Consider the following 27,053-nt stretch of genomic DNA (forward strand, 5'->3'; position numbering starts at 1 on the left):
TGGGGCATTGCTCTGCTGCAACCAGAGCCATTCTAGCGCCTGAGGCAGAGGCCACGGAGCCATCCTCAGCGCCTGGGCCAACCTTGCTCCAATGGAGCCCCAGCTGCGGGAGGGGGAGAGAGAGACAGAGAGGAAGGAGAGGGGGAGGGGTGGAGAAGCAGATGGGCGCCTCTCCTGTGTGCCCTGGCTGGGAATCGAACCTGGGACTCCTGCATGCCAGGCTGATGCTCTACCACTGAGCCAACCGGCCAGGGCCTTGAGAACTTTTTATAAGAGTTTATTTGAACCAAATGATGACTTATGCTGGGGAACAAGATCTTAAATGCTCCCAAGGCTACAGAATTCTTACAGCAGGTCTGCTCACCTGTGTTACCTGAGGGCCGTGGTGGACACGTAACAAGGCCCCAGCCACTGTCCAGGGAGAGGAAACCCTGATGTCCCCTCACCCTCATGTCCTCTCACCCTGATGTCTCAGTCCCCCTGCTCACATTATTCGCCCACACTCTTCTGCCTGCCATACCCACGCTTCATCTTCCCTGCCTGGGAATTATCTCACCTGGTTGACTCCCCTCCTCTGTGAACCCTTCCTTAACAGCTCCAGGCACAGTCACACTCCTCCTCTGTGCCCCTTAATTCTGTATTTTCATTGCCTCTCTCACTAGACCAGGAGCTCTCAGGGCCTCTACTTCTGACCCCTGATGCCCCGGGCTTGACACCTACAGTTCCTTGGCTCTTAGATGTCACGCTATGGAGAGGTGTGGACAAGCTCTTCAACTGGAGAATGAGCAAGATTGGGTAAAAGAATTTTAAACAAACAGTTTGAGGTGATTTGATGCAACTGGTTTATAACCCACCTCTTTGAAAGCACTATATTAAGATTTCGAGTTTGTGTGTGTGTAAGGTAACCACTGCCAGGAGTAGACAGGTTGGGGAGGGGAACTGGCTTTTGGAATAAGCTGAAGGATTTGGTTTTAGATGCATTGAGCTGGGATGACAGTAAAACAGCCAAAGCTCAGGTCCTTTCCCTTTTCTGTTTGAAAATCTTCACTGATTCCTTGTTGCCATAAGCAGTTAACATAAGGGCACTGTGTGCCCTTTAATTTGTTTCTACAGCTTTTTAATTTTCTTATTTATTGATTTTTTAGAGAGAGAGGAAAGAAGAGAGAAACATTAATTTGTTGTTCTACTTATTTATGCACTCGGTTGATTTTTTTAAAAGATTTTATTTTATTGATTTTATGAGACAGGAGGGGGCAAGCGAGAAGTATCAACTCATTTGCTTCACTTTAGTTGTTCATTCCTTGCTTGTTGTTTGTTGTATGTGCTTTGACCGGACAAGCCCAGGGTTTCGAACTGGTGACCTCAGCATTCCAGGCTGATGCTTTATCCACTGCGTCACCACAGGCCAGGCCTCATTGGTTGATTCTTGTATGTGCCCTGACAGGGGATCAAACCCGTAACTTTGGTGTATCAGGGCGGCACTCTAACCAACTGAGCAACCAGGCCAGGGCACTGTGGTTGCTTTTTAAAGAGTGACTGCTTGATTGATACACAATTTATATAGTACTAAATTCACTCCTTTTGAAAGTACACAATTCAATACTTTTTAGCATATTCGGAATTGTGCAACTGTTCCCACAATCAATTGTAGAACATTTTCATCACCCCCCAAAGAAATCCTGTACCCATTCCATACCCATGTCATTCTCCATTCCCCTCTCCTCCTGGTGACTAATCTACTTCTGTGATCATAGGTTTCCTTTGCATGTAGATGTTCGGTTGTGCCAACGACCGAATGGTTGGAAAAACTATTCTCTGCCCTTGTCTCAGTGAATGATTTGTGTTTTCCTCACGTCCTTTCTCACTTGTGTCTGCTACTCTGCGTGCCGTTCATTTTTCTGGAAAATTCCCCTGACCTTCTTCTTGCATCATGGGGCCATATTCCCTGTGCAGCTCTAGGCTTTGATGTCACATCTTTTTTTCCCAGAGACAGAGAATCAGAGAGAGGGATAGACTGGGACAGACAGACAGAAACGGAAAGATGAGAAGCATCAATCATTAGTTTTTTGTTGCACATTGCGACACCTTAGTTGTTCATTGATTGCTCTCTCATATGTGCCTTGACCGCGGGCCTTCAGCAGACCAAGTAACCCCTTGCTCGAGCCAGCAAACTTGGGTCCAAGCTGGTGAGCTTTTGCTCAAACCAGATGAGCCCGCGCTCAAGCTGGCGACCTTGGGGTCTTGAATCTGGGTCCTTGGCATCCCAGTCCGACGCTTTATCCACTGCGCCACTGCCTGATCAGGCGGTGTCACTTCTTTTAAAAAGCCTTTTCTGCCCTGGCTGGTTGGCTCAGCGGTAGAGCATCGGCCTAGCGTGCGGAGGACCCTGGTTCCATTCCCGGCCAGGGCACACAGGAGAAGCGCCCATTTGCTTCTCCACCCCTCCGCCGCGCCTTCCTCTCTGTCTCTCTCTTCCCCTCCCGCAGCCAAGGCTCCATTGGAGCAAAGATGGCCCGGGCGCTGGGGATGGCTCTGTGGCCTCTGCCTCAGGCGCTAGAGTGGCTCTGGTCGCAACATGGCGACGCCCAGGATGGGCAGAGCATCGCCCCCTGGTGGGCAGAGCATCGCCCCATGGTGGGCGTGCCGGGTGGATCCCGGTCGGGCGCATGCGGGAGTCTGTCTGACTGTCTCTCCCTGTTTCCAGCTTCAGAAAAATGAAAAAAAAAAAAAAAAAAGCCTTTTCTAAGCCCCCAACAGAGTTTTTGGGAGCAGCAGCTTTGTGCTCTCTGTACTTACTGCCAACAGGGGCTTTCTATGTGCCTGGCACGTGGTCAGCACTCAAATAGCTGATTAGCAGGCAAAGGCCGGGGCAGGAAGAGGCTGTTTCAGGAAGGGAGACGGGTCAGAATTGTGTGCTGCTGCAGAGATAAGTTGAAGGAGGCCTGAAGAAACACCACTGGGTTTCCACTACTTTTGTCACATAGATGGGGAAGTTTCAGCAGCAGCACAGAGGATGGAGGAGCCAAATGGGGGGGGGTGTCTAGGGAGTGAACTGAGCATAAGAGGGTGAAACTTTAGCTGCAAACTCTGTGTGCCCAATTTTGTCAGGAACTGGACCGTCTTGATGACACAGCTTAAAAGGCTCGAGTCAGGGGTTAATTTTATGACTATCAGGCCACCCACTCCTTTCCCGAACCTCAGAAAGTGTGATTTCTTCTTCTTCTTTTTTTTGTTTTGTTTTGTTTTGTATTTTTTTTTCTTCTGAAGTTGGAAACCGGGAGGCAGTCAGACTGACTCCCGAATGCGCCCGACCAGGATCCACCCGGCATGCCCACCAGGGGGCGATGCTCTGCCCATCTGGGGCGTCACTCTGTTGCAACCAGAGCTATTCTAGCACCTGAGTCAGAGACCACAGAGCCATCCTCAGTGCCTGGGCCAACTTTGCTCCAATGGAGCCTTGGCTGCGGGAGGGGAAGAGAGAGACACAGAGGAAGGAGAGGGGGAGGGGTGGAGAAGCAGATGGGTGCTTCTCCTGTGTGCCCTGGCCAGGAATCAAACCTGGGACTCCTGCACGCCAGGCCGACGCTCTACCACTGAGCCAACCGGCCAGGGCCTCTTCTTCTTTTTAATGTTTATCTTATTGATTTTACAGAGTGGAAGGGAGAGAGGAGACAGGAACACCAATCTGTTCCTGTATGCGCCCTGACCAGGGATTGAACTGTCAACCCCTGAACTTCAGGACGATGCTTTAACCAACTGAGCTATCTGGCCAGGGTAAAAGTGTGACATCTAATGAGAGTCCCTTTCTTAAATTCTTGTGGCGTCAACTCCAGGGACGCCCCAGGCTGTCCCCATTCATCCTGTTGCCACATTCCCCCTCACACCACCTCTGATTGTGTACAAACACTGGAACATGCGTGTGCTCAGGTGACACCCTACATCTGTGCTGAGCTCAGCATGCTGAGAATCTAAAGATTCTGGGAGGACCAAAGCCTTTCAACAAACTGGGCTAAGCTATATTTGCCCCAGGAAAAGATACTGTATGAGTCACTCGTTTGGGTACAAAAGGGAAGGAACAGTTAAGTAGGATCGAGTCTTCTACCTCTGAGCCTCCTCCCCTGCAACCCATCACTCAGGCCAGAATGAGATGGCTTCCAGGTTTTAATTTCTCATACCCTCCCCAATTTCTTTTCCATTCTGAGTGGCTTTTATACTTTTGGCACTTTCCTCCCAGAGGTAGATATGCCTGATTATGAGCCCACCCGCCTGGTCAGCATTCACCACCAGCCTCACACAGCTCACACTGTAACCCATGCTTTTCAGAAACACCTTCTGGTCCATCTGCCCTTCCACGAGCTGGCCCACGGAGATGAAGCTGGTGCAATACTGAGGCATCCCCTCAGGGTCGTAGCCTAACTCCATCTGGCCCTTCTCCAGGGCATACTTTCCATCCAAGATGGTGCCTGTCAGCACCTGAAGTCTGTTCAGGTTCACTGGGTGGTTTAAGATGACTGTCAGGTGGTTCCCTGCACTGACATTGTGAGTCCAAAAGAAAGACTCATCCAGAGTGTAGGCTTGCCAGGGGAAATGGACATCAAAAACCTTCATGTCTGTGAAAACAGCTCCAGGCGGGTTGTTGGGACTGTGGGGACCCTTGTTGCCAACTGCTCTGACCACGTGGCTCTTGTTGGCATTACAGTATGGAATCCGCTGGTAGAATAAGAAAGGCCTACAGAGGATTGGCTTTTTCTGGGCCAGAAGGGTGCGAAAATGGGGCAGCAGCCTGTCGAAGGGCTTTTCCTTGTGAAAGAGGAGGAGGAAGCGGGCCAGCAGTGGAAGGTCCCTGCTGTGGAAAAGTTTGCCCAGGAAGCCCATGTTAGAGAACTCCAGCAGCACCCATGGGTCGGAGCTCATGGTGTTCACCTTCCACTGAATGTGACTGATAAAGTTCTGGGCACAAAAGACATTGTCCTCCAGCAACAGGAAGTAATCAGAGAGGTTTGTGGCAAAGCTCATGAGGAAAGCATGGTCTATATTCTGTTTGGAGTAGTCATCCCAGCGATAGGCCTCGTCACTGTCATCACTTCCCACGGGGTAGGCATCATTCGGAGCATGGATCAGAACCAGCTGTCCGGCCAAGATCTGTGGCCGGAAGAGACTTGAAATCTGGGCAATGGTTTTACTGAGCCAAGTGAGGTCAGAGTCTGCCAGGTGAATCAGCACCGTGAGCCTTTTCTGCTCTACCTTAGAGGTGGCACGGAACAGAGAGACCAGCGTGTACGCCAGGCTGCTTTCATGTGACCCCGGGACTGAGGAGATCCCCACCGTCAGCCATGCTAAGGAAGGAACATAGGGACAGTTGTCAGTGGACAATGGTGGTGAGGGTGGTCAAGAGAGTCAGAGGCTGGGATGCTCTTTGGGGTCTGCTCTCTTCCTTCCTTCCTCATTCTATTTTCCATCATTTCTGTCTTTCGGTGGAGGGGTTATTTAAGTCCTTGCTACTTGAAGTGTGGTTCTTAGTCCAGCAACATCAGCCTCATTGCGAAGCTTACTAGAAACAGAGTTGGACATCTGAAATCTCTACAAGTTTGTTAACCAGTGTCGCCCCAATAAATTCATTTAGAAAAAAAAAATCAGAGTCAAGGCTCCTGCCTCAAACTGACTTAAATAGCATCTGCATTTTAACAATATCATCAGGTGCCTTTTTAAAAAAGAATTTATTGATTTTAGAGAGAGGAGAGAGAGAGTGCACAAAAGAGGGAGAGGCATGGGAAGCATCAACTCGTAGTAGTAGTTGCTTCTCGTATGTGCCTTGACTGGGCAAACCTGGGGAGTCATACTGGCGACCTCAGCATTCCAGGTTGACACTCTTTCCACTGCACCACCACAGGCCAGGCATCACCAGGTGCCTTGCATGTACATTTTGGTTTGTGAAGAACAAAGCTGTATGATGCTGAGTCTCTGGGTCACTCTGAGTTTCCTCTGAGCCCGAATTTTATAGCACATGGTTCAAGTGCTAAATAAATATTAGCTTATTGTTTTTATGTCGTTCATCTTCCCAAAAGTCTCCCTTAAAGAAGATGTATTAGAAAAAGTACTTCTCGCCTGACCTGTGGTGGCGCAGTGGATAAAGCGTCGATCTGGAAATGCTGAGGTCACCGGTTCGAAACCCTGGGCTTGCCTGGTCAAGGCACATAGGGAGTTGATGCTTCCAGCTCCTCCCCCCTTCTCTCTCTCTGTCTCTCCTCTCTCTCTCTCTCTCTCTCTGTCTCTCCCTCTCCTCTCTAAAATGAATAAATAAAAAATTAAAAAAAAAACATAAAAAAAAAAAGTACTTCTCAGCTCTGGCCAGTTACCTCAGTTGGTTAGACTGTCATGCCAAAACACCAGGGTTGCAGGTTCAATTCCTGGTCAGGGCACATACAGGAAGTGACCATTGAATGCACAACTACATAGAACAACAAATGAATGCTTCTCTCTCTCCCTCTCTCCCTTCCTCTCTCTGACTCTCTAAAATCAATCAATGACAACAAAAGGACGAAAAGAAAAAGTACTTCCTTGTCCTATTTCTATACTGATTGTGTGACTTTGAACAAGTCCTTTCACCCCTGAACTCCATACAACTGAAGGAGCAGGGCCATGTGACTCTAAGGCCTGTTCTATCCCAGTGTTCCCTAATCCAGTGATAAATACAAGTAATTTGATCTTTCCTGCCTTCCTCATTCCTGATGTATAAGGGGCCTGGTGGGCAGAGAATTGTCTGACAGAGTTAGATATTCCCAGGCACAGGCCCCCCTTTTCTTCTCCAGTTTTCCTTTCCTTCCTCGCTATCTTACTTCTCTAGATGTCTCTGCCTCCTCTGGGGACCTCATTCCCATTCCCCTGCTTGGAACTCACTCCTTCTTCTCTGCTTCATTTTTTTCATATATTTAGAGGTGAGGTCCTGCCAGCTTTCCAGTGGTCTTGGATCCTTCTTTCTGCCATAACTGTCCTGGGGTACCAACCAAAGTAAACATGAAAAGAACAAGGTTAGCCCAGGGGCTTTCCCAGGCTTTTTCCAGTGAAAAGGGTGGAGTAGATCACTCTCCGTAGGTGAGGCCAGCACACTCTCAGGACTTCTGACCACTGGCCAAAGGATCCAGGGTCCAAGTAGTATTTGCTCTCCTTACCTTAACAGATAACGGAAAGGAGGGGGGCAGATGCAATTTCTTTATGGACCAATGGGTCCAAGTCCAAGCCCAACTCCCCCTGGAGCTTTGTGCTCTCAGGTGAGCAGGTCCAAGCCCATTTGAGGATCTGCCTGTCCACACCACTCCCACCCTACAACCTCGGTTCCCACACTGAGAGCAAGAGTTGCTACTTGGCCTTTGACAGCCATCATGCTTTGATCATATTCAATTTCACTGGGGACTTTGAACATGATGAAGAGCCACAGGAATCCGACTGCCACTGAGGTCAGGACGCAGCATCTGATGGAATACCGCATGGCGTCTGTACAGGGATACCGTTTCTGCAGCAAAAAGTCAACAGGCGCATGGAGGGCTGTCCCCATCCCGTTCATGCCTACAGCTTCCCATTTGTCCCTGGAAGCCTTCCCCCGCCCCCACTGCCCCTAGATTTTCTTTTTCCTCTATATCACCATTAACTTCCTTCCCAAGCCTGCCTTTCCATCGGATCTGGGGACTGACGGAGTAGAGCCTTACTCACCTCCTAAAGAAGGGCGGCCCTCTGTCCTGCGACCTCTGCTGACTTTTCCTTATACTTTTGTTTGGAGATTTAACTTTCCCGAAATTTTTCCTTCTCAGGATGGTGCGTGTTGGCTGGGGCTTTGAGGATGAGGTCTGTTTGTCTTAGAAAACAGATGGACACCACCACCACCCTGCTTTTCAAACAAAAGTGAAACTATTTATTAAAATAACTGAACTTGAAGGGTTGGTAAGTGCTAAGCAATTTGGTGTCTTTCTTTACTTTTTAATAGATAATATCCTTAATTGATTCCAATCTTTAATCTGACCCACAGACCCTTGATTAGTACCTGATTCTGTTAACTTTGAGTGAAACATCCTTTCCTGACGGTCAGGCTGCTGGAATTCGGGCTGGCTTGGCCTCAAGGGCACTTGTGTGCTGCTTCCTCTGCGTCTTCTCCAGAGAGAATGTGTTTCTCTGTGTCTGACTGGTCAGAAGAGGACTTCTAATGTGCTTGATACCAGCGCTAGATTTTTACCCTGCGTGTTCAGGACACAAAAGAAACCAGAGTCAGTAATTTCTATGCTCCTGAGGCTGCTATACCATTCTCTCGTCTCCCTCATCTTCATGGACCCTGGCCAGGGTAGTATTTTGGTGGAGGTTAACAGGCTTCTCTCCCTTAGCCATTTAGCTTTTTGGTAGGAGTTATAAAAATAATACTTATATTGGTCATAGGATGTCACAGATTAAATTTTCCTTACCTGGTTTCCTTAAGCCAGGACTTTTAATGAGAGGTGGTTCAGATATGAGCCGCTTTATGTAAAAGAAAGGTTTCTCTGCTCTAGAACAGAAATGCATAGATGTATATAGTGAATAAAAAGGCTTTCTTATTATAGTTGGAGGTGTTCACCACAGCATGGCTCTGTCCCCCTCTGCACCTTCTGTGTCACTTACTAGTCACTCTGGGGATCATTCAACCCTCTGACCTCCACAGATATGTGGAAGAGATGGAGTCCAGGAGGTGGTAAAGAGAACCAGTTCACTGCCAATGTCTGAACAGAGATAGAGGCAGGGAGGCCAGGAATAGCACACTGAGGCCTCCCCAGGTCCCCGCCCTTGAGCTAAACTCCTTCTGTGATGTTATTCTTGTGTCGCCCTGTCATCAGAGGGGCACATGGACCTCTTACATGGAGTGCTGCATGCTCAGTGACTGTCCACTGTCCACTGCAATGTGCCCAGAGGGGCAGCCCCAGTGTCTTTTCAGGGAAAATGGATTGAGGCTCTGATGTACGTCCTTGCACCACACCCTCTAGTCCCCACAGGGGGCTGTGCCTGACCCCTCCCACCCCCACTCCCTCACCTTCTCATTCTTCACCCCTACTGTACCCATCCCTTCCTGAATTCATATCTCTCCAAATTTTGCCCCATTCCTCTGCAACCCTACAGAGCAAAACTCCTGAAAGCACTGTCATTATCAGTCCTTCATTTCACATCCCTCTCCTCATCTTACCCAGCCTCTCGGCAATTGCTGTCACGGTTGGCTTCTGCCTTCTCCTTGGAACATTTCTTCCCTGACATTACCTGCACACTGACATTCTTCCCAGTATCTTTCAGGGCTCATACTCGTCCCTGCCCAGGGTGCTGCCCGGGCTCTCTTGTTCCTATATGCCTTCTTTGGGTGAAAATACCCCGGCCCATGGCTTTAAGGACTATGTTGCACATAAGTGTGCACGCGCACATATGTGTACACACACACACACTGAGGGTATGCATGTGTGTACACATACCATCTCACACGTATATGTGTACACACACCCATATGTACTAACTCCAGGCTGACCTGATCTCCAGCCTTGACCCAATCTGAACTCCAGGTGACTCCACTTGTCAACCTCTCTGCTTGGATGAGGAAGAGGTATCTCAGCCTGTTAAAAGGAGTGAAAACAGAATGACATTTTCTTCCTGTATCCCAAATCCTTTTATTTATTGATTGATTGATTTTAGAGAGACAGAGGAATGGAGAGAGGGAGAGAGAAAAAGAAGCATTCATTTGTTGTTCCATTTAGTTATGCATATGTTGGTTACTTCCTGCATATGCCCTGACTGGGGATTCAGCTCACAACCTTGGCATTTTGGGATGATGCTTGAACCAACTGAACTACCCAGGCAGGGCCTCACCTCCCAAATCCTTTTCCTTCCAAGCATCTCAGTAAGCAGCACTGCTGTTGGCCCAGTTAGTTAGGGAAGAAATCTGTCATCCTTGATGTCTATGTCTTCTCAACACTTCAATCTATTTTGTTCTGTAAACTTTTCCTCCAAAATGTATCCAGAATGGGACCCTTTTGCACCATCTCGTTGCCACAGCTTCTGCCTGGACTATTGCAACTCCCTTCTAATTGGTCCCTCCCCTCCACCCTTGTTATCCTTCAGTCTTCTCTCCATGTGGCATTCAGAGACCTTCTAAAATTGTAAGTCTAATGATGTTCCTTCCTGACCACATGTCTCCAATGGCTACTTGCAAGTAGGATAAATCCAACCTCCTGACCATAGCCAACAAGATCCTGCCTGAGCCTGACCAGGTGGTGGCGCAGTGGATAGAGCGTCGGACTGGGATGCAGAAGACCCAGGTTCGAGACCTCGAGGTCGCCAGCTTCAGCGCGGGCTCATCTGGTTTGAGCAAGGCTCACCAGCTTGGACCCAAGGTCGCGGGCTTGAGCAAGGGGTTACTCAGTCTGCTGAAGGCCCGCGGTCAAGGCACATATGAGAGAGCAATCAATGAACAACTAAGGTGTCGCAACGAAAAACTAATGATTGATGCTTCTCATCTCTTTCCATTCCTGCCTGTCGCGCTCTCTCTCTCTCTCTCTCTCTTTGTCCCTGTTTAAAAAAAAAAAAAAGATCCTGCATGACCTAGCCCTATCTGCCTCTGACTTCACCCCCTAAATCTAACTTTTGGGGAGGGGCCACCCCTTGTATGTACCTAGCTGTTTCTGGACTCTGACTTTTGCATATAGCATTCCTCGTCTTAGAATTTTATTCTGTAGACTTTCCAACAGCCGCCTCAATCCCAACATTGGATTGGGCTCAGTGGTTCCTTTCCCGCCTCAGGTGAGCTCTCATCACCTCTCCTGTTCCTCCCTCAGGGATTCTATTTTCCTCAGGCATGTATTTCTCCCCTGTATGTGTTGACTGTCTCTATCAATTAGGCAGGAGTACAAACTCCTGAAGGGCAGGGACTTAGTTTGATTCAATGCTACAACTATATTACTTTCCACAGTTCCTGATCCAGAGAGTGTGCTCAAACAAGTGTTATTAGCTCACTCATGATCAGGAGTCATGTAGGCATCTATTTCTTCAGCAAGCACATGTGAGGTGTCAGGAGCCACACAGGAGGACCTGGCAGTGCACAGAGACAAGTGTACTGGCTGAGGGTTCCAAGCTCAGATTCTGGACTCAGCCAGCCTGGGCTGGAATCTAGTTCTGCTAAACTTACTGGCTTACATGTCTATGATCCCATGCTCAAGTCAGAGACCTCAGGGTTTCCAACCTGGGTGGGTCCTCAGTGTCCCAGGCTGACACTCTATCCACTGCGCCACCACCTGGTCAGGTAACACTGTAGATTTCAAATCAGGTTGATAGATTGTTAGTGCTGCATGAAGTGTTTGTTTTGTTTTTGAGAGAGAGAGAGAGAAAGAGAGAGAGAGAAAGAGAGAGAGAGAGAGATGAGAAGCATTAATTTTTAGTTTCGTCACCTTAGTTGTTCATTGATTGCTTCTTTTTTTTTTTTTTGTATTTTTTTTTTTTTTTGTATTTTTCCGAAGCTGGAAACGGGGAGAGACAGTCAGACAGACTCCTGCATGCGCCTGACCGGGATACCGGGATCCACCCGGCACGCCCACCAGGGGGCGATGCTCTGCCCACCAGGGGGCGATGCTCTGCCCCTCCAGGGCGTCGCTCTGTTGTGACCAGAGCCACTCTAGCGCCTGAGGCAGAGGCCAAGGAGCCATCCCCAGCGCCCGGGCCATCTTTGCTCCAATGGAGCCTTGCTGCAGGAGGGGAAGAGAGAGACAGAGAGGAAGGAGAGGGGGAGGGGTGGAGAAGCAGATGGGCGCTTCTCCTGTGTGCCCTGGCCGGGAATCAAACCCGGGACCCCTCACTCGCCAGGCCAACGCTCTACCACTGAGCCAACCGGCCAGGGCCCATTGATTGCTTCTCATACATGCCTTGACTGGGGCACACCAGCCGAGCCAGTGGTCCCTTGCTCGAGCCAGCAACCTTTGGGCTCATGCCAGTGACTCATGGGATCATATTAATGATCCCACACTCAAGCTAGTGCCACCGCGCTGAAGCTAATGAGCCTGTGTTCAAGCCAGTGACCATGTGGTTTCAAACCTGGGACCTCAGTGTGCCAGGTTGATGCTCTATTCACTGAGTCACCACCAGTCAGTCTGTAGGGAAGCCTTTGATCCTTGATTCAGAGAATTCCAAACTTTCCAACTCTCCAAGGCCGGAGAGTATGCTGAGAGGGACTTTTCAGTCAGACTCCTTAGGTAGGGGTGGTGGTGGCAGCTGTAGGGTGATTAGGGAACATGAGTTTCCCTCTCTGAGCTTCTCAAGGTTGGGAGTCTAGGATCTGTGAAGTAGTCCAACCTGAATGGGAGGAAACACCCAAAGCCCTGGAGTGGGGTACTCTGCCCCACCCCACCTCTTAGGCTGGGCTGGTACACCATGGGAACTTCCCACCTGTCAGTGTCCCCCGGGAGGTAGCCCACACCCAGGTACACCAAGGCCCTGAACTCTATATACCTTTGGGCTGAGTCAACAGAGAAGGGGTCCCAGGACTATAGAGGAGGAAGAGATGGGGAGGAAGAAGAGGAACTTACGTAGTTACTAGGTATCCTCCCTGGACCCAGACCCAGCTTCCCCTGGACAGAAGCCCAGAGATGTGACCCTGTCACATGGTATGAGCTGATGGTCAAAGTCAGCCCCAGTGTCTGAGGTGGTGAAGAACTGGGAGCGCAGAAACACCACAAGGGAGACCAGTCCCACAGAGGAGAAGGGGTGGCTGGTTCCAGGGTAATGAGTAGGGCAGGGCAATGGGGGAAGACAGTTCCCCCCATTACTGGTGGTCCCGACCCCCATGTGCAGATCTACGTGAGATCTTTCCTGCTTCACCTGGGAGCCAGATTCTTCTCCTGTCCAGCCCCAAACTCCATTCTCAGCCAGTGAGGCTCAAGGCCACTCCCCTCCCCCTCAATAAATATTCGTGGAGTTTCGACTAGGTGCCTCCTGCCAGGGCTAGAAACCAGTACTCCATGCCTCAGGCAGCTTAAATCTGAAAGGGCGTGTGTAGGGGAAGGGACAGGGAGGGCAGCGGGGAAAGACAGACACCAAGTTCTAGGGCCGCTACAGAAGTAATGAGACGTCTTGGGAGGACATAACAGACAAAGCAAGGAGATAAAAAATGCTGGTTCTGAGGGTCTCAACAGGGAATATTTGACACCAGCTATTGCAGGACACCAGATGGGTGGGCGAGACGACGGCACTGATTTGGAGCGAGGAGCTCAGATGGACTGAGACTAAGAGGAGGCCTGCAGACTGGGGAGAGGAGGAGAAAGGAGAGAGGGCAAGATCCACCGGGCTGGGAGGGGAAGTGGTGTCCAAAGGTCCGCGGCACCTGAAAGGCACAGACGGGAGGTCCAGGCAGAAGTAAGCCCCGGAAAACGGAGGAAGGCCGCGCTGGGGACTTGTGCGGGGGGCAGGGGGCGGGGGGAGCGCCCTACACGTGCGCTACGTGCTGCGCGAGGGCCTCCTTCTCTGCCCGGCCTCTGGGAGCCTGGCACGCCCCCACGCATCCCCCGGTCTTGTCCTGGGCGGTGCGCGGGGGCTGGGAGCCGGGCTGTCCCTATTCACCACAGAGCCCCGTCCCGGGCGGTGCCGGGGTGGGGAGGTGGGGTGGGAAGGGGCTGGGCGGCTGGGATCTGGGCTGTCCCCATACATCCCTGAGCCCTGTCCCGGGTGGTGCTGGGATCGGGCTGTCCCTATCCACCAGGGAGCCTCGTCACGGGCGGTTCAGGGTGGGGGCTGGGATCCGGGCTGTTTCCACTCATCCCGGAGCCAAGTCCCATGCGGTGCGCAAGGGGAGGAAGAAAATCGCGCCTCAAGCCTGGAACCCTAAGCGACCGGGAAGAGCGCGGAGAGCGCCCCTCACAGGCGGGCGGACCTGGAGAGCGCAAGCTGGAGGTGGGGTGGGCAGGTTGGGGCCAAACGGACCGAATGTGCACGGAAACCCCTTGGAGTGTGTTCAGAGGATTTGGGCTGCACGATGGGGCGGTTGGGAAATGGCGGGGCGGGGTGTCGGGAGTAAGGAGGGGCTCCTGGAGACGTGGCACTCAGAGAGCGGGGCTGGTTCCGCCTGGGTAGCCTGAGCTCCGGCCCCGCTTTCCCCCGGGAACCTGAGTGCGGCCCCATCCAGACCTCGCGCTCAGTGATCCGGGAGCCCTAGCCCGCGACCTGCTGCCTGGGGTGGCCAGACATGCCCCCGCGGCGTCCCGCGGCCCACGCTAGACAATGCGGTTGGGCCTCGCCCCCTCCGCCGTGTGGCCAATTGGCGTCCGCGGCCGGGCTCTTTAAAAAAAGAAGGGCCGGCGCGGCGGTGTCAGCTGTAAGATCCTTCCGCCATGTAAACATGCATCATAAAGGGCGGAGGCGTCGCCTCCTAGAGCCTTCCCTGCCTGGTCCTCTCGCTGTGTTGGCGACCGCCCTCCTCAACGTCACAGCGGCTGCCTCACCTGGAAGCCGCACAGATTCTTCGCTTTGGGCCACCTCCGGAAACTGAGGGAGAACTTGGGCTGGGAGCGGGTGGCAGCATCACCAGGCCACAGAGAGCTAGGGAAGTGTTCCGAGGCTGTTCTTTACCACCCCAGTTAAACAACAGTCATAATTCTTATGTGTCTACAACTTTCCTCAAAGTTCTGCCTACCTGGCTTGAAGGATGCTAGTGTTAAGCGTGTACACACACAGGACAAGACCTCCAGCAACACCTTCAAAAGCACAGCCGGCCCTTGACAAAGGGCTACAGGATTTTTCTCCTTTCCCCAACATTAGTAAAATGTGTCAAATACTCAGCAAAGAGCAAAGTTAAAATATTTTGCAGCAAATTTTTCTATGCCCACTGCACCACCTAGATTTCACCGTTAATATTTTACAATATCTTGTTATCTCTCACATCTACCTTACACTGGTGATTTTTCTTCCAATATGATGCCAGCTGCCCCTTGGCTTAAGTCTCCATTGCAATGGGTCTCGGAGAGCTAAGAAAAGGACTGCCTTCTCCAAGGGCCTCTCTGACTTTTGAGGAGCCAAATACTTCTGGGAAGAGTTTATTGATGAGGAGGCCTGCCCTTTACCCTCTTTCTAGTAGAAGAATCCTTAAGGATAAGTAAGGTTAGGACTCCCTAGACCCCATCTAAACAGGTGGCTGCTTTATGGATAAAAGGGTCTTTTTAGTGTTAAGTCCTATCTTTTGAATTTCCTGTCTCCCCTTTTCTGGGGCAGCACACTACATACCCCTCCCCAAATCCCCAAAAAGTGCTCAAAGTGTTATATATGTCTTAATCTGTCTGTAAAGATAAATAATAGCGATTTATTATAAATGAAAATACATGCTAGTAACTCCCAGACTGACATTTCCAGTTCTGATCTTTCCTCTTCAGTCTGCTGGTTATCTTCAAATGTACCAAGACCCCTCGAAGTTACACGTCCAAAGGGAACAACACATTCTGGCCCTCCCCAGACTTACTTCTTGTTCATACAATCTAATGCCCGGTATTATTAACGGCCCTCTTGCACTCAGGCCTGTACTGGAGGCACCTGAATCACCCTGACGCCTCCCTGTCCGTCCCCAATTTGTCGCCATGTCCGAATTCAACCTCTCACTTTTGCATCCCTTTCTCCACTACTGCCTTGCTTTAATATTTCTAGACTTTTGCTCCTCTCCCATGCAACCTCGCCCTCACCTTGTTGGTGGATCCCTTTCTCCCCTGCAACACCTCCACCTTCCATAAATACAGGCTGAGTCTCTCAGCCATGTGGATTTGGGCCAAAGTCTTCGTCGACCTGTGCCTCGCTGTCCTCCTCTGCGAAATGGAAAGAAGGAAACATGCCTCACGGGGTTGCCGCATAGATTACCAGACTAATCACGGAAGCTCTCAGGGAAGCTGCCTAGGTAGGATATGCCAGTGCTGTGTTAGCTTGGTATTAACGTCTCACGACCGGAGCTAGTGCCTGTGTCCCCCTCGGGTGCCCTGGGGGTGCACTTCCACAGCTGCCTGTACACTGTGCGCGACATCCCAGGCGGAATGCGACCCCTTGTCCCCATCTCCGCCAGATGTGGCTCGTGGGGGGCAGGGCCTAGGGCACGAGTCAAGAGTGCAGAAACGCCGGGTTGCCGGATCACTGCGTCCAGCTCAGGCCCGTGCTTCCTTTCGGAGGCGGCGGTGGGGGCGGGGCAGGACTCTTTTTCCTGCCGCGGCGGCGGAGGCGCACGGCGTGGTGCGCAGACACGTCGCCGCCGTCCGCGGAGGAGGAGGAGGAAGGCTTGAGGAGCCCGAAGAAGGCTGAGGTTTTGAGGAGGCCGGCTACGGTCGCCGCCCGGAGCCCCGTCTGTATCCCCGCCGGAACCCGGCGATGGATTTGGCCGCCGCGCCGGCCCCCGGCCCGCGCCCCGCGCCGCTCCTCGGGGGCCCTGGCCCTCTGGGCGAGTTCCTGCCGCCTCCCGAGTGCCCGGTGTTCGAGCCCAGCTGGGAGGAGTTCGCCGACCCGTTCGCCTTCATCCACAAGATCCGGCCCATCGCCGAGCAGACGGGCATCTGTAAGGTGCGACCGCCGCCGGTGAGTCATGCGGGCCGGGAGCGGGGCGGCGTGGCTCGGGGCCCGGGCCGTGGCAGGTGGTGGTGGTGTGCACCCCGGACTGGCGGGCCCGGCGGACGGGTGCGGGCTGGGCGGGCGCGGCGGGTGCGGGCCGGCGGCCGGAGTTGTCGTGCGCGCAGTAAAGTTTCAATATGGCGGCGGCGCCGGGTCCTTTGTGTGGCGGCCGCCGGCGGCCCTCACCTGGGACCGAGCGCTGCGGGCCGTGCGCCGGTGGGGCGGCCGGGGGCCCGGGCGGCGCGGGCTGTGCGGCGGGTGGGCGAGGGCGCCGGCAGGCGGGACGCTCTCCGGGGCCGGACCGGGCGGGTGGGGGCTGGGGGTCGTGCAACGGTCCCAACGGCTGCAGCGTCCGCGGAGCAGCCCTGCCGGAGTGGCCGCGAGCACGCCTCCCTGCACCTACCACGTCGCGCGCGCGGAGGCCCATCCTGCCTGGCGTTGGTCGGACGGCCCCGACCGTTGGGACTGGGTCTAACTGCCGCTCGGACCGCCACCGACGCGACCCTCTGCCCCTCCCGGAGAACGGCCTCTTCCGTTCCCTCCCCGCGCGCCCCATCCCCGGTCCCCTTCGCAGTGGCCGGGATTCCTTGCTGTGACCATCTGTGTGGGGGGCTCTTTTGAGAGTAGTCTGTGTCCCAGCTTCACCCAAATAAAATGCCGACACCGTGCTTTAGTTTTTCTCGGTCAATTTGAGAACGGACGTGACATAGATGCTCAGGAAATCCCTAGTCAGCTGGGGGGGGGGGGGGCGGTCCGGAAGCGGCCAGGTGAGGCGGGCGGGTCGCGCTTGGGGCTTGCGTCCAGCGCTGAGGGACCCGCGCGTGTTGTCGCCGGGCCTGGCTGCAACCGTCGCGTTGCCGGTGAGGAACGCGCCGGATCTCGTGTAGGGGAGGGCGCACGAGGGTGTCGTTCACTGCGTTACGGGGGTTTCACACGGACGTGAGGCAACTTGCGAGAGTTGTTGGGAGCGAAACGCAGACGCAGGTTCTTGGGAGTGCGCTCCCGCGTGCGGCGTGAAGGGGCTACGGCTGGTCAGCCGCTGCTTGGTTTTCTCTGTCGTCGCCGTCTGCAGGCTCTCCCCGCGCGGACGGCGGTGCTCAGGAGGGGCCGGGGACTCCCGTCCTGTCCCCTCAGCTCTCACGGTGGTCTCTGCAGCGCGGCGTCGGTGGCCCCGACGGCCGTGGGAGACACGCAGGCCACCATTTTGTGCGGAGAGGACGCCCCGCAGCCTGAGGACCGCCAGCCCCAGCCGCGCACCCAGACTGCGCTGCGGGCCTCGGCCGCGCTTGCCGCTCCTTTGTCTCACCCGCGCCAGTGGAGAGAGTTGGGGAGCCTGTGTTGTTGGTGGAGGCGCACAAGGGAAATCCCTCCAGAAGTTGTGGCTCTTGAGAGGGTCTTCCTGGAACAAAGACTGCCTGGGCGATGCAAACAGTCTGTTGTAGGAGCTGCTCCGTGTTAGGGAGTGCACTGTGAACAAGTGGTTTCGTGTAGTTGAAATAAAGGAACGAAAACAAGAGGTTATATAATGTCAGTGTTTCTCAATTAGTTTTGTTCACTAAATTTTTGGAATATAATTGGGGGTGTTCAAATGGGGGCTAGGTCTGTTGGTATTTTGTTATGAGGAGGTAAGGGGAAGAATCACAAAGCATTTCTATATTCTTTTGTTCTTTGTACCTTTAATTAATGGCATGGAGGTAGCAGCAGTGCATAGCTGCTTTCTCTGGGAGGGAACTAAACTGCTTTACTTTGTAAAACTTGGGTGTTCTGTTTCACAGAAATCTGTGAAAATACAGTAAGGTAAATGTCCTAAAACATAATGAATTAAGATTACTCAATCTTGAGTTAAAAATTTAAAGAGGAAAGTAAACCTTTGTTTCAAATTATATCAGCAATGTAGGATAACCAGGCTTGTTTCCTGAGCTTTTTTCTTTTAATTTTTAGTTAATCTAACTTCTGGTTTTGTTACCTATAAAATACAAATTTTCATTTCCTTGGTGTACGTAGGTGTCTTTTAAAGGACAAATTATGTATTCCATGTCACTTTGTGGTATTTGGAGATGATTAATTTTAGGGATGTAACTATTAGGCAAAAAATAGTTGGCTTCTCAGTAAAGGCTTCATTCTTTGAATCTCCCAAGTTTGAGTGGAATGTATTTGATGGCTTTAATAACTCTCTTCATTGCCCTCAAACAACTAACATTTGGACATAGGTAGGCAGATTCCACAAATTTCTTATTTGCAAGTGTCCATAAGTCAGAGATTTTTTTTTTTTTTTGTATTTTTCCGAAGTTGGAAACGAGGAGGCAGACAGACAGACTCCCGCATGCGCCCGACTGGGATCCACCTGGCATGCCCACCAAGGGGCGTCGCTTTGCCGCAATCAGAGCCATTCTAGCGCCTGAGGCAGAGGCCACAGAGCCATCCTCAGTGCCCAGGCCAACTTTGCTCCAGTGGAGCCTTGGCTGCCGGAGGGGAAGAGAGAGACAGAGGAAGGAGAGGGGGAGGGGTGGAGAAGCAAATGGGCGCTTCTCCTGTGTGCCCTGGCCGGGAATCGAACCCGGGACTCCTGCACGCCAGGCCGACACTCTACCACTGAGCAAACCGGCCAGGGCAAGTCAGGGATTTAAACTTTAGATGGCACAGTATTTTTTGAACTTTAACTTCCTGTGTTTACAAGTTTGATCTTTTGTCCCTATAGCCAAAGTGTAAAGCATTTCTTTAAACTATTTAAAAAATTTTATTGATTGATTTTAGAGAGACAGAGAAAGGGAGGGGGAGACAGAAAGAAAAGCATTCATTTTGTTGTTCCACTAGTTTTACGTTTATTTATTGCTTTCCTTGTGTACCCTGACTGTGGATCGAACCCACAACCTTGGTGTTTTCAGCTTAACAACCTTTGGACCAACTGCAACTTTAGTGTTTCAAGATGACACTCTAACCCACTGTGCTAACTGGCCAGGTTGGTTCAAGCGGGAAACTTTTTTGTGTGTGTGACAGAGACAGAAAGAGAGACAGACAGATAGGAAGGGAAGAGAGACAAGAAGCATCAATTTTTTATGTGTGTGTGACAGAGATAGAGACAGAGAGGGACAGATAGGAACAGACAGATAGGAAGGGAGATGAGAAGCATCAAGTCTTTGTAGCAGCTCCTTATTTCATTAATTGCCCTCTCATACGTGCCTTGACCTGGGGGCTACAACAGAGTGACCCTTTGCTCAAGCTGGTGACCTCGGGTTTTCGAACCTGGGTCCTTCGCATCCCAGTCTGATGCTCTATCCACTGTGCCACCGCCTGGTCAGGCAAAGCATTTTTTTTTTAAAATTTATTTTATTTTTTTGTGTTTTTCCTAGGTGAGAAGTGGTGAGGCAGACAGACTCTAACATGCACCTGACCGGGATCCACCCAGCATGCCCACCAGGGGGTGATGCTGTGCCCATCTGGGACATTGCTCGGTTGCAACTGGAGCCATTCCAGTGCCTGAGGTGGAGGCCATGGAGCCATCCTCAGTGCCCTGGGCCAACTTTGCTCCAATGGAGCCTTGGCTGCAGAAGGGGAAGAGAGAGGTAGAAAGGAGAGGGGGAAGGGTGGAGAAGCAGATGAGCACTTCTCCTGTGTGCCCTGGCTGGGAATTGAACCTGGGACTTCCACACGCTGGGCCAACACTCTACCACTTTGCCAGCTGGCCAGGGCTGTAGCATCAATTCTTCATTGAGGCACTTTAGTTGTTCATTGATTGCTTTCTCATATGTGCCTTGATGGGGGGGGGGGGTTACAGCAGAGAGTGTGACCCCTTGCTCAAGCCAGTGACCTTGGGCTTCAAGCCAGCGACCGTGGGGTCATGTCTATGATCCCATGCTTAAACTGGGGACCTCAGGTTTCGAACCAGGGTCTTTAGTATCCCAGGCCCAGCTCTGTTCACTGCACCACCGCGTGGTCAGGCTGTAAATTACTTTTTAAGACAAGTTTAGGACTATACTGCTCAGGAGAAAAACATTTTTTCCCATCTTGTAGGAGGTTGGATCAAGCACTACAGTTCTAGATTGAAGAGTCTACCATAAACAAAGTAAAAACAAGCTTCATTTATTGTAGTCCTTGTATGGCTGTTTAATTGGCCTGATTTTGCCAGTGGTAAATTGATCATACCAGAAGCCACAAACATACCCATCTAGTTGTACTCTCAGTAAACAACTAATAAACAAAATTAGTACACTTTTTTTTTTAAAACAGGGACAGAGAGCCTGACCTGTGGTGGCGCACTGGGTAAAGCATTGACCTGTAATGCTGAGGTTACTGGTTTGAAACCCCGGGCTTGCCTGGTCAAGGCACATATGGGAGTTGATGCTTCCTGCTTCTCACTCTGTTCTCTCTCTTTCTTCTCTCTCTCCTCTCTCTCTAATAAAAATGAATAAATAAAAAAAATAAAATCAATAAAAAAAAATAAAAAAAAAACAGGGACAGAGAGAGAGTCAGAGGGATAGATAGGGGCAAACAGACAGGAACGGATAGAGATGAGAAGCATTAATCAGCAGTTTTTTGTTGCCGTTGCGACACCTTAGTTGTTCTTTGATTGCTTTCTCATATGTGCCTTGACCGCGGGCCTTCAGCAGACTGAGTAACCTCTTGTTTGAGCCAGCGACCTTGGGTTCAAGCTGGTGAGCTTTTTGCTCAAACCAGATGAGCCCGTGCTCAAGCTGGCGACCTCGGGGCCTCGAACCTGGGTCCTCAGCATCCTAGTCCAATGCTCTATCCACTGGGCCACTGCCTGGTCAGGCAAAATTAGTACAGTTTTAGAATGGAATGTGAGTGATATTACAAATAAATACAGTGTGTCAGTAAAGTCATGGTGCACTTTTGACCGGTCACAGGAAAACAACAAATGTGATGATAGAAATGTGAAATCTGCACCAAATAAAAGGAAAACCCTCCCAGTTTCTGTAGGATGATGTGGCAGCATGTGCGCATGCACAGATGATGACGTAACACCGTGTATACAGTGGAGCAGCCCATGGCCATGCCAGTCGAGATGTGGACGGTACAGAGGAAAGTTCAGTATGTTCTGTGGCTTGCTAAATTAGAATCTGTGACCAAAGTGTAACGTGAATATCGGCGCGTTTATAATGAAGCGCCACCACATAGGAATAACATTACTCGGTGGGATAAGCAGTTGAAGGAAACCGGCAGTTTGGTGGAGAAACCGCGTTCTGGTAGGCCATCAAGTCAGTGACGAGTCTGTAGAGGCTATACAAGTCTGTAGAGGCTATATGGGATAGCTACCTAAGGAGCCCTAAAAAAATCTGTGTGGGAGCCCACATTGAATTGTACTGAATAGGTATGAAACTGGGAGAGTTTTCCTTTTATTTGGTGCAGATTTCACATTTCTATCGTCTTTTGTTGCTTTCCTGTGACTGGTCAAAAGTGCACCATGATTTTACGGACACACTATATATGAGGCAGTTAAAGATTCATGTCCCACCCCCACTGGAAAAATGTCTCTTCTTGTGATTATAGCATTTGTTTTGTTTTTTGTTTTTTGTTTTTGTATTTTTCTGAAGCTGGAAACGGGGAGAGACAGACAGACTCCCGCATGCGCCCGACCAGGATCCACCCGGCCCACCCACCAGGGGCGATGCTCTGCCCCTCCGGGGGCGTCGCTCTGCCGTGACCAGAGCCACTCTAGCGCCTGGGGCAGAGGCCAAGGAGCCATCCCCAGCGCCCGGGCCATCTTTGCTCCAATGGAGCCTTGGCTGCGGGAGGGGAAGAGAGAGACAGAGAGGAAGAAGGGGGGTGGCTGGAGAAGCAAATGGGCGCTTCTCCTGTGTGCCCTGGCTGGGAATCGAACCCGGGTCCCCCGCACGCCAGGCCGACGCTCTACCGCTGAGCCATCCGGCCAGGGCCAGCATTTGTTTTTAAACATGCAATATAACCCTTCTTAGCCAAATGAATACATAACGGCCTTTGAAAGTGTTAATAAACTTTCTATATTAAAGCTGGGGTTTGGGCCTTGTCCGGTTGGCTCAGTGGTAGAGCGTCGGCCTGGCGTGCAGGGGTCCCGGGTTCGATTCCCGGCCAGGGCACACAGGAGAAGCGCCCATTTGCTTCTCCACCCCTCCCCCTCTCCTTCCTTTGTCTCTCTCTCTCTTCCCCTCCCGCAGCCAAGGCTCCATTGTAGCAAAGATGGCCTGGGCGCTGGGGATGGCTCCATGGCCTCTGCCTCAGGCGCTAGAGTGGCTCTGGTCGCAGCCCAGCGACGCCCCGGAAGGGCAGAGCATCGCCCCCTGGTGGGCGTGCCAGGAGGATCCTGGTCTGTCGCATGCGGGAATCTGTCTGTCTCCCCATTTCCAGCTTCAGAAAAAAACAAAAAAAAACCTGGGGTTTGAATTATTTTGTTTTTGAGAGACACTGATAAGAAATATTAGAAAAAATTATTGGCCCCAGTTTTATTCTTTGTCTCTAAAGTACTTAATTTTCTTTATGATTGTTGATCTAGACTTATTTCTGGTTGTTAGTGGTAAAATTCTTTATTTGTTTAACTTGAGGACAATAACAAAGTCCAGAATGTTTAAGATACTTTAATATAGGCAGTCAAAAATCTGCCAGGGAGAGAATTTTCTTTTTTTAGAAAGGCAAAACAATATTGTAAGCTTTTTATAAAACAAGAAGAATCTGGCTTACATGCAATCAGTTGGATATTTTTGTTGACATATGTCATCTTTCATTGTTGTCTTAATTGGACCACATTAAAGTTTTGATTACAGAAAGGCTAAAGGGAGAGCTCATACCTCCCAATTGTGTACCTCTTTGCTAGGGTTATGTAAAAATTTAAACATCTAGTAACCTAGAAAAACCTTGCTGTCCTTGAACCGTCTTTTCAGCTTGGTTTGTGTTGAGTTGGTGGTATGGTTTCTTTTTGTTTTCTCTCTCTGAGGGAATTAGATATTCTCTGAGGATACCTGTTTTAAGTGATGAAGATCATGCCAATCTCAAAAAATTAAAATTAGGTAAAATAAATGTTGGCAACTGAAGGGCTGGCTATACTTCCATTTCAGAAGTTTGTGTTAAATCGCTTGCCTGACCAGGCAGTGGCAGAATGGATAGAGCATCAGCATAGGACGCTGACGACCCAGGTTTGAAACTCTTGAGGGTCGTGGCTTGAGCATAGGATCATAGACATGACCTTATGGTTACTAGCTTGAGCAAGAGGTCACTGGCTCCTCGGTCAAGGCACATATGAGAAAGCAATCAATGGAAAAGTTCTGCAACAAGTGATGCTTCTCATCTCTCTCTCTTTGTGTCTATTGCTCACTAAAAAAATAGAACATTTCCCCTGGCCAGTTGGCTTAGTGGTAGAGCGTTAGCCCAGCATGTGGAAATCCTGGGTTCGATTCCCGACCAGTGCACACAGGAGAAGTGCCCATCTGCTTCTCTACCCTTCCCCCTCTGTCTCTCTCTTCCCCTCCCGCAGCCAAGGCTCCACTGGAGCAGAGTTCACCCAGGTGCTGAGGATGGCTCCATGGCCTCTGCCTCAGGCGCCAGAATGGCTCTGGTTGCAACAGAGTAACGCCCCAGATGGGCAGAGCATCCTCCCCTAGTGGGCTTGCTGGGTGGATTCCAGTCAGGCACATGAGGGAGTCTGTCTCTCTGCCTCCCAACTTCTCACTTCAGAAAAATACAAAAAAAAAAAGTTTGCCTTACTTGAAGAGGAATCACCAGAGGCATACTAGGGTGTCTCTTGGGGGTGAGTGGGTGGGTGGAGCCAGGCTTTGGGAAAGCGTTATCACTGGGCTACTCCCACTTACTTTAGATTGCTTAAACTTTGAGAAACTAGTAACTGGATTTCACATTCTGAGTTGTGAGAAACTTGTTTTAGACATGACAGTTGTATGTAGCCTAACAAACATTTCTTAAGCATTTTATTAACTGCATGGGATTAAAGAAAAATGAGATGTTACCTTTACCTTTGTACACTTCTAAAAACTCTTTCAAAAATGTTTCTTTCTCTGTCTTTTAACTCCTAGATGAGTCCTGTGGTGAATTTGCTTATATTTTATTACCAACTTTATCAACTAGACTAATGAGGAAAAGCTGCATCTAGGGCAGTGGTCGGCAAACTCATTAGTCAACAGAGCCAAATATCAACAGTACAACAATTGAAATTTCTTTTGAGAGCCAAATTTTTAAACTTAAAGTATATAGTTAGGTACATTCGTTATGGAGGTAGTGCCTGCACGTGGTATTTTGTGGAAGAGCCAAACTCAAGGGGCCAAAGAGCTGCATGTGGCTCTTGAGCCGCAGTTTGCTGACCAGGGATCTAGGGGAATGATAGTCTGTTTCATAATTGTAAGGTCTTTGGAGCAAAGATATAAAATTTGACTTAATGCATACTTGTTTATGAATTATGAATCAACATTTAGAAAAAACTTAATTATTATGGATCATTTCTCTTAAAGCACCATCGCTGCACACCTTCAGACATGTCATAGAGTCATCCCATCTGTTCATCTGTTTTTTGTTTATTTATTTATTTATTTAGCGCGGTGGGGGAGAGACAAAGGGAGAGAGATGAGAAGCATCAACTCATAGTTGCATCACTTTAGTTGTTCGTTGCTTGCTTTACATATGTGCCTTGACCAGGGAGCTCCATCTGAGCCAGTGATCCCTTGCTCAAGCCAGCGACCTTGAGATTCAAGCCAGCGACCTTCGGGCTCAAGTCAGCAACCATTGGGTCATGTCTGTGATCCCACGCTCAAGCTGGTGACCTTGGCATTTCGAACATTGGTCCTTAATATCCCAGGTTGATGCTCTATCAATTGTACCACAATCTGGTCAGGCTGTTTTATTTATTTTTTAATCATTTAAGCTTTCTGGATATAAAGACTAGTTACTTCCTCTGCTAAAGCCATCACTTTCAGCATAAATTTTTTTTTTTTTTTTTCATTTTTCTGAAGCTGGAAACGGGGAGAGACAGTCAGACAGACTCCCGCATGCGCCCGACCGGGATCCACCCGGCACGCCCACCATGGGGCGACGCTCTGCCCACCAGGGGGCGATGCTCTGCCCATCCTGGGCGTCGCCATATTGCGACCAGAGCCACTCTAGCGCCTGGGGCAGAGGCCACAGAGCCATCCCCAGCGCCCGGGCCATCTTTGCTCCAATGGAGCCCTGGCTGCGGGAGGGGAAGAGAGAGACAGAGAGGAAAGTGCGGCGGAGGGGTGGAGAAGCAAATGGGCGCTTCTCCTGTGTGCCCTGGCCGGGAATCGAACCCGGGTCCTCCGCACGCTAGGCCGACGCTCTACCGCTGAGCCAACCGGCCAGGGCCTTTCAGCATAAATTAAAACTTTTTTATTATGAAAATATTTCAGCATGTACATAAGCATAAAGGATATAGTCTCTTTTGCTATTTTATAGGATGTAAGAGAACAGAAAGCAGAATAATAGCACCAGTGGGGTTGAAAGTGAACTAGTGACCTTAGTTGAAGAGAACAACTTGTCTTTGCTTTTGTCTTATTCAGAGGATGAGTGAGTTTGGGCAATTAGGAATGAGGTTTCCAGTCCTCCTTGAGTGATTGTCACTTTGTCCAATTATGATGGGATTGCATTCCTCAGTTTTAGTCAGTACTTTTGTTGCTTTGTTACACATTGGTTGGAACTTGTTTAGAAACTTGTCCATCTTTAGGTCGGCTCTTGGCACACAGTTTGGTGGTGGTGGTGGTGGATGGAGGGCACTCGCCATTCGTTGTTATTTGTCCATTTTCCTACCTGCCAGACTTGATCTCAGCAGAACAGAGCTCGGAGTCAGAAGTAACCAAGAAATAGAATGGTCCTGGCTGGGTAGCTCAGTTGGTTAGAATGTCATCCCATATGCCAAGGCTATAGGTTTTTTTGTTGTTTGTTTTTTTAGACAAGTTTTATTTTTATTTTTTTACAGAGACAGAGAAAGAGTTAGAGAGAGGGATAGACAGGGATATATAGATGAGAAGCATCAATCATTAGTTTCTCGTTGCGCTTTGAAACACCTTAGTAGTTCATTGATTGCTTTCTCATATGTGCCTTGACCACGGGCCTTCAGCAGACCGAGTAACCCCTTACTCGAGTCAGCGACCTTGGGTCCAAGCTGGTGAGCTTTTTCTCAAACCAGATGAGCCCGTGCTCAAGCTGGTGACCTCGGGATCTCGAACCTGAGTCCTCTGTATCCCAGTCCGACACTCTAACCACTGTGCCACTGCCTGGTCAGGCCAAGGTTATAGGTTTGATCCCTGAACAACAAATCATTGTTTCTCTTTCTTCCTCTCCCTTCCCCTTCCTCTCTCTAAAATCAATCAATCAATTAATAATAACAATAATGAAAGAAATAGAATTAAAAGGAGTTTCCAGGAAACTGGAATCAAAAGGTCCTAATGAGTTGTTGGTCAGTTTGTTAGGTTCACTTTTCTGTGAAAACTGGT

The 27,053-nt window shown here is 50.3% G+C and overlaps 2 protein-coding genes across 2 annotated transcripts in view; one reads left to right on the forward strand and one right to left on the reverse strand.

Moving 5' to 3' along the window:
* Positions 1–4,097: 4,097 nt before the first annotated feature.
* LOC136388151 (alpha-1,3-mannosyl-glycoprotein 4-beta-N-acetylglucosaminyltransferase-like protein MGAT4E) lies at positions 4,098–7,561 on the reverse strand. Its single transcript, XM_066360130.1, has 3 exons — positions 7,361–7,561; positions 6,898–7,051; positions 4,098–5,336 (listed from the first exon to the last, which is right to left on the reverse strand). The coding sequence occupies exons 1-3, from the start codon at positions 7,559–7,561 to the stop codon at positions 4,162–4,164; spliced, it is 1,530 nt and encodes a 509-aa protein (XP_066216227.1). The 3' UTR covers positions 4,098–4,161.
* Positions 7,562–16,209: 8,648 nt separating this feature from the next.
* Positions 16,210–27,053, forward strand: part of KDM5B (lysine demethylase 5B) — a 74,289-nt gene continuing 63,445 nt past the window's right edge. The window contains exon 1 of the mRNA XM_066379372.1: positions 16,210–16,578. Coding sequence (XP_066235469.1) covers positions 16,375–16,578 — 204 coding nt within the window. The 5' untranslated portion in view covers positions 16,210–16,374. The remainder of the gene's footprint in view (positions 16,579–27,053) is intronic.

This window comes from Saccopteryx leptura, chromosome 1 (genome assembly GCF_036850995.1).
Source record: "Saccopteryx leptura isolate mSacLep1 chromosome 1, mSacLep1_pri_phased_curated, whole genome shotgun sequence".
NCBI lineage: Eukaryota > Metazoa > Chordata > Mammalia > Chiroptera > Emballonuridae > Saccopteryx > Saccopteryx leptura.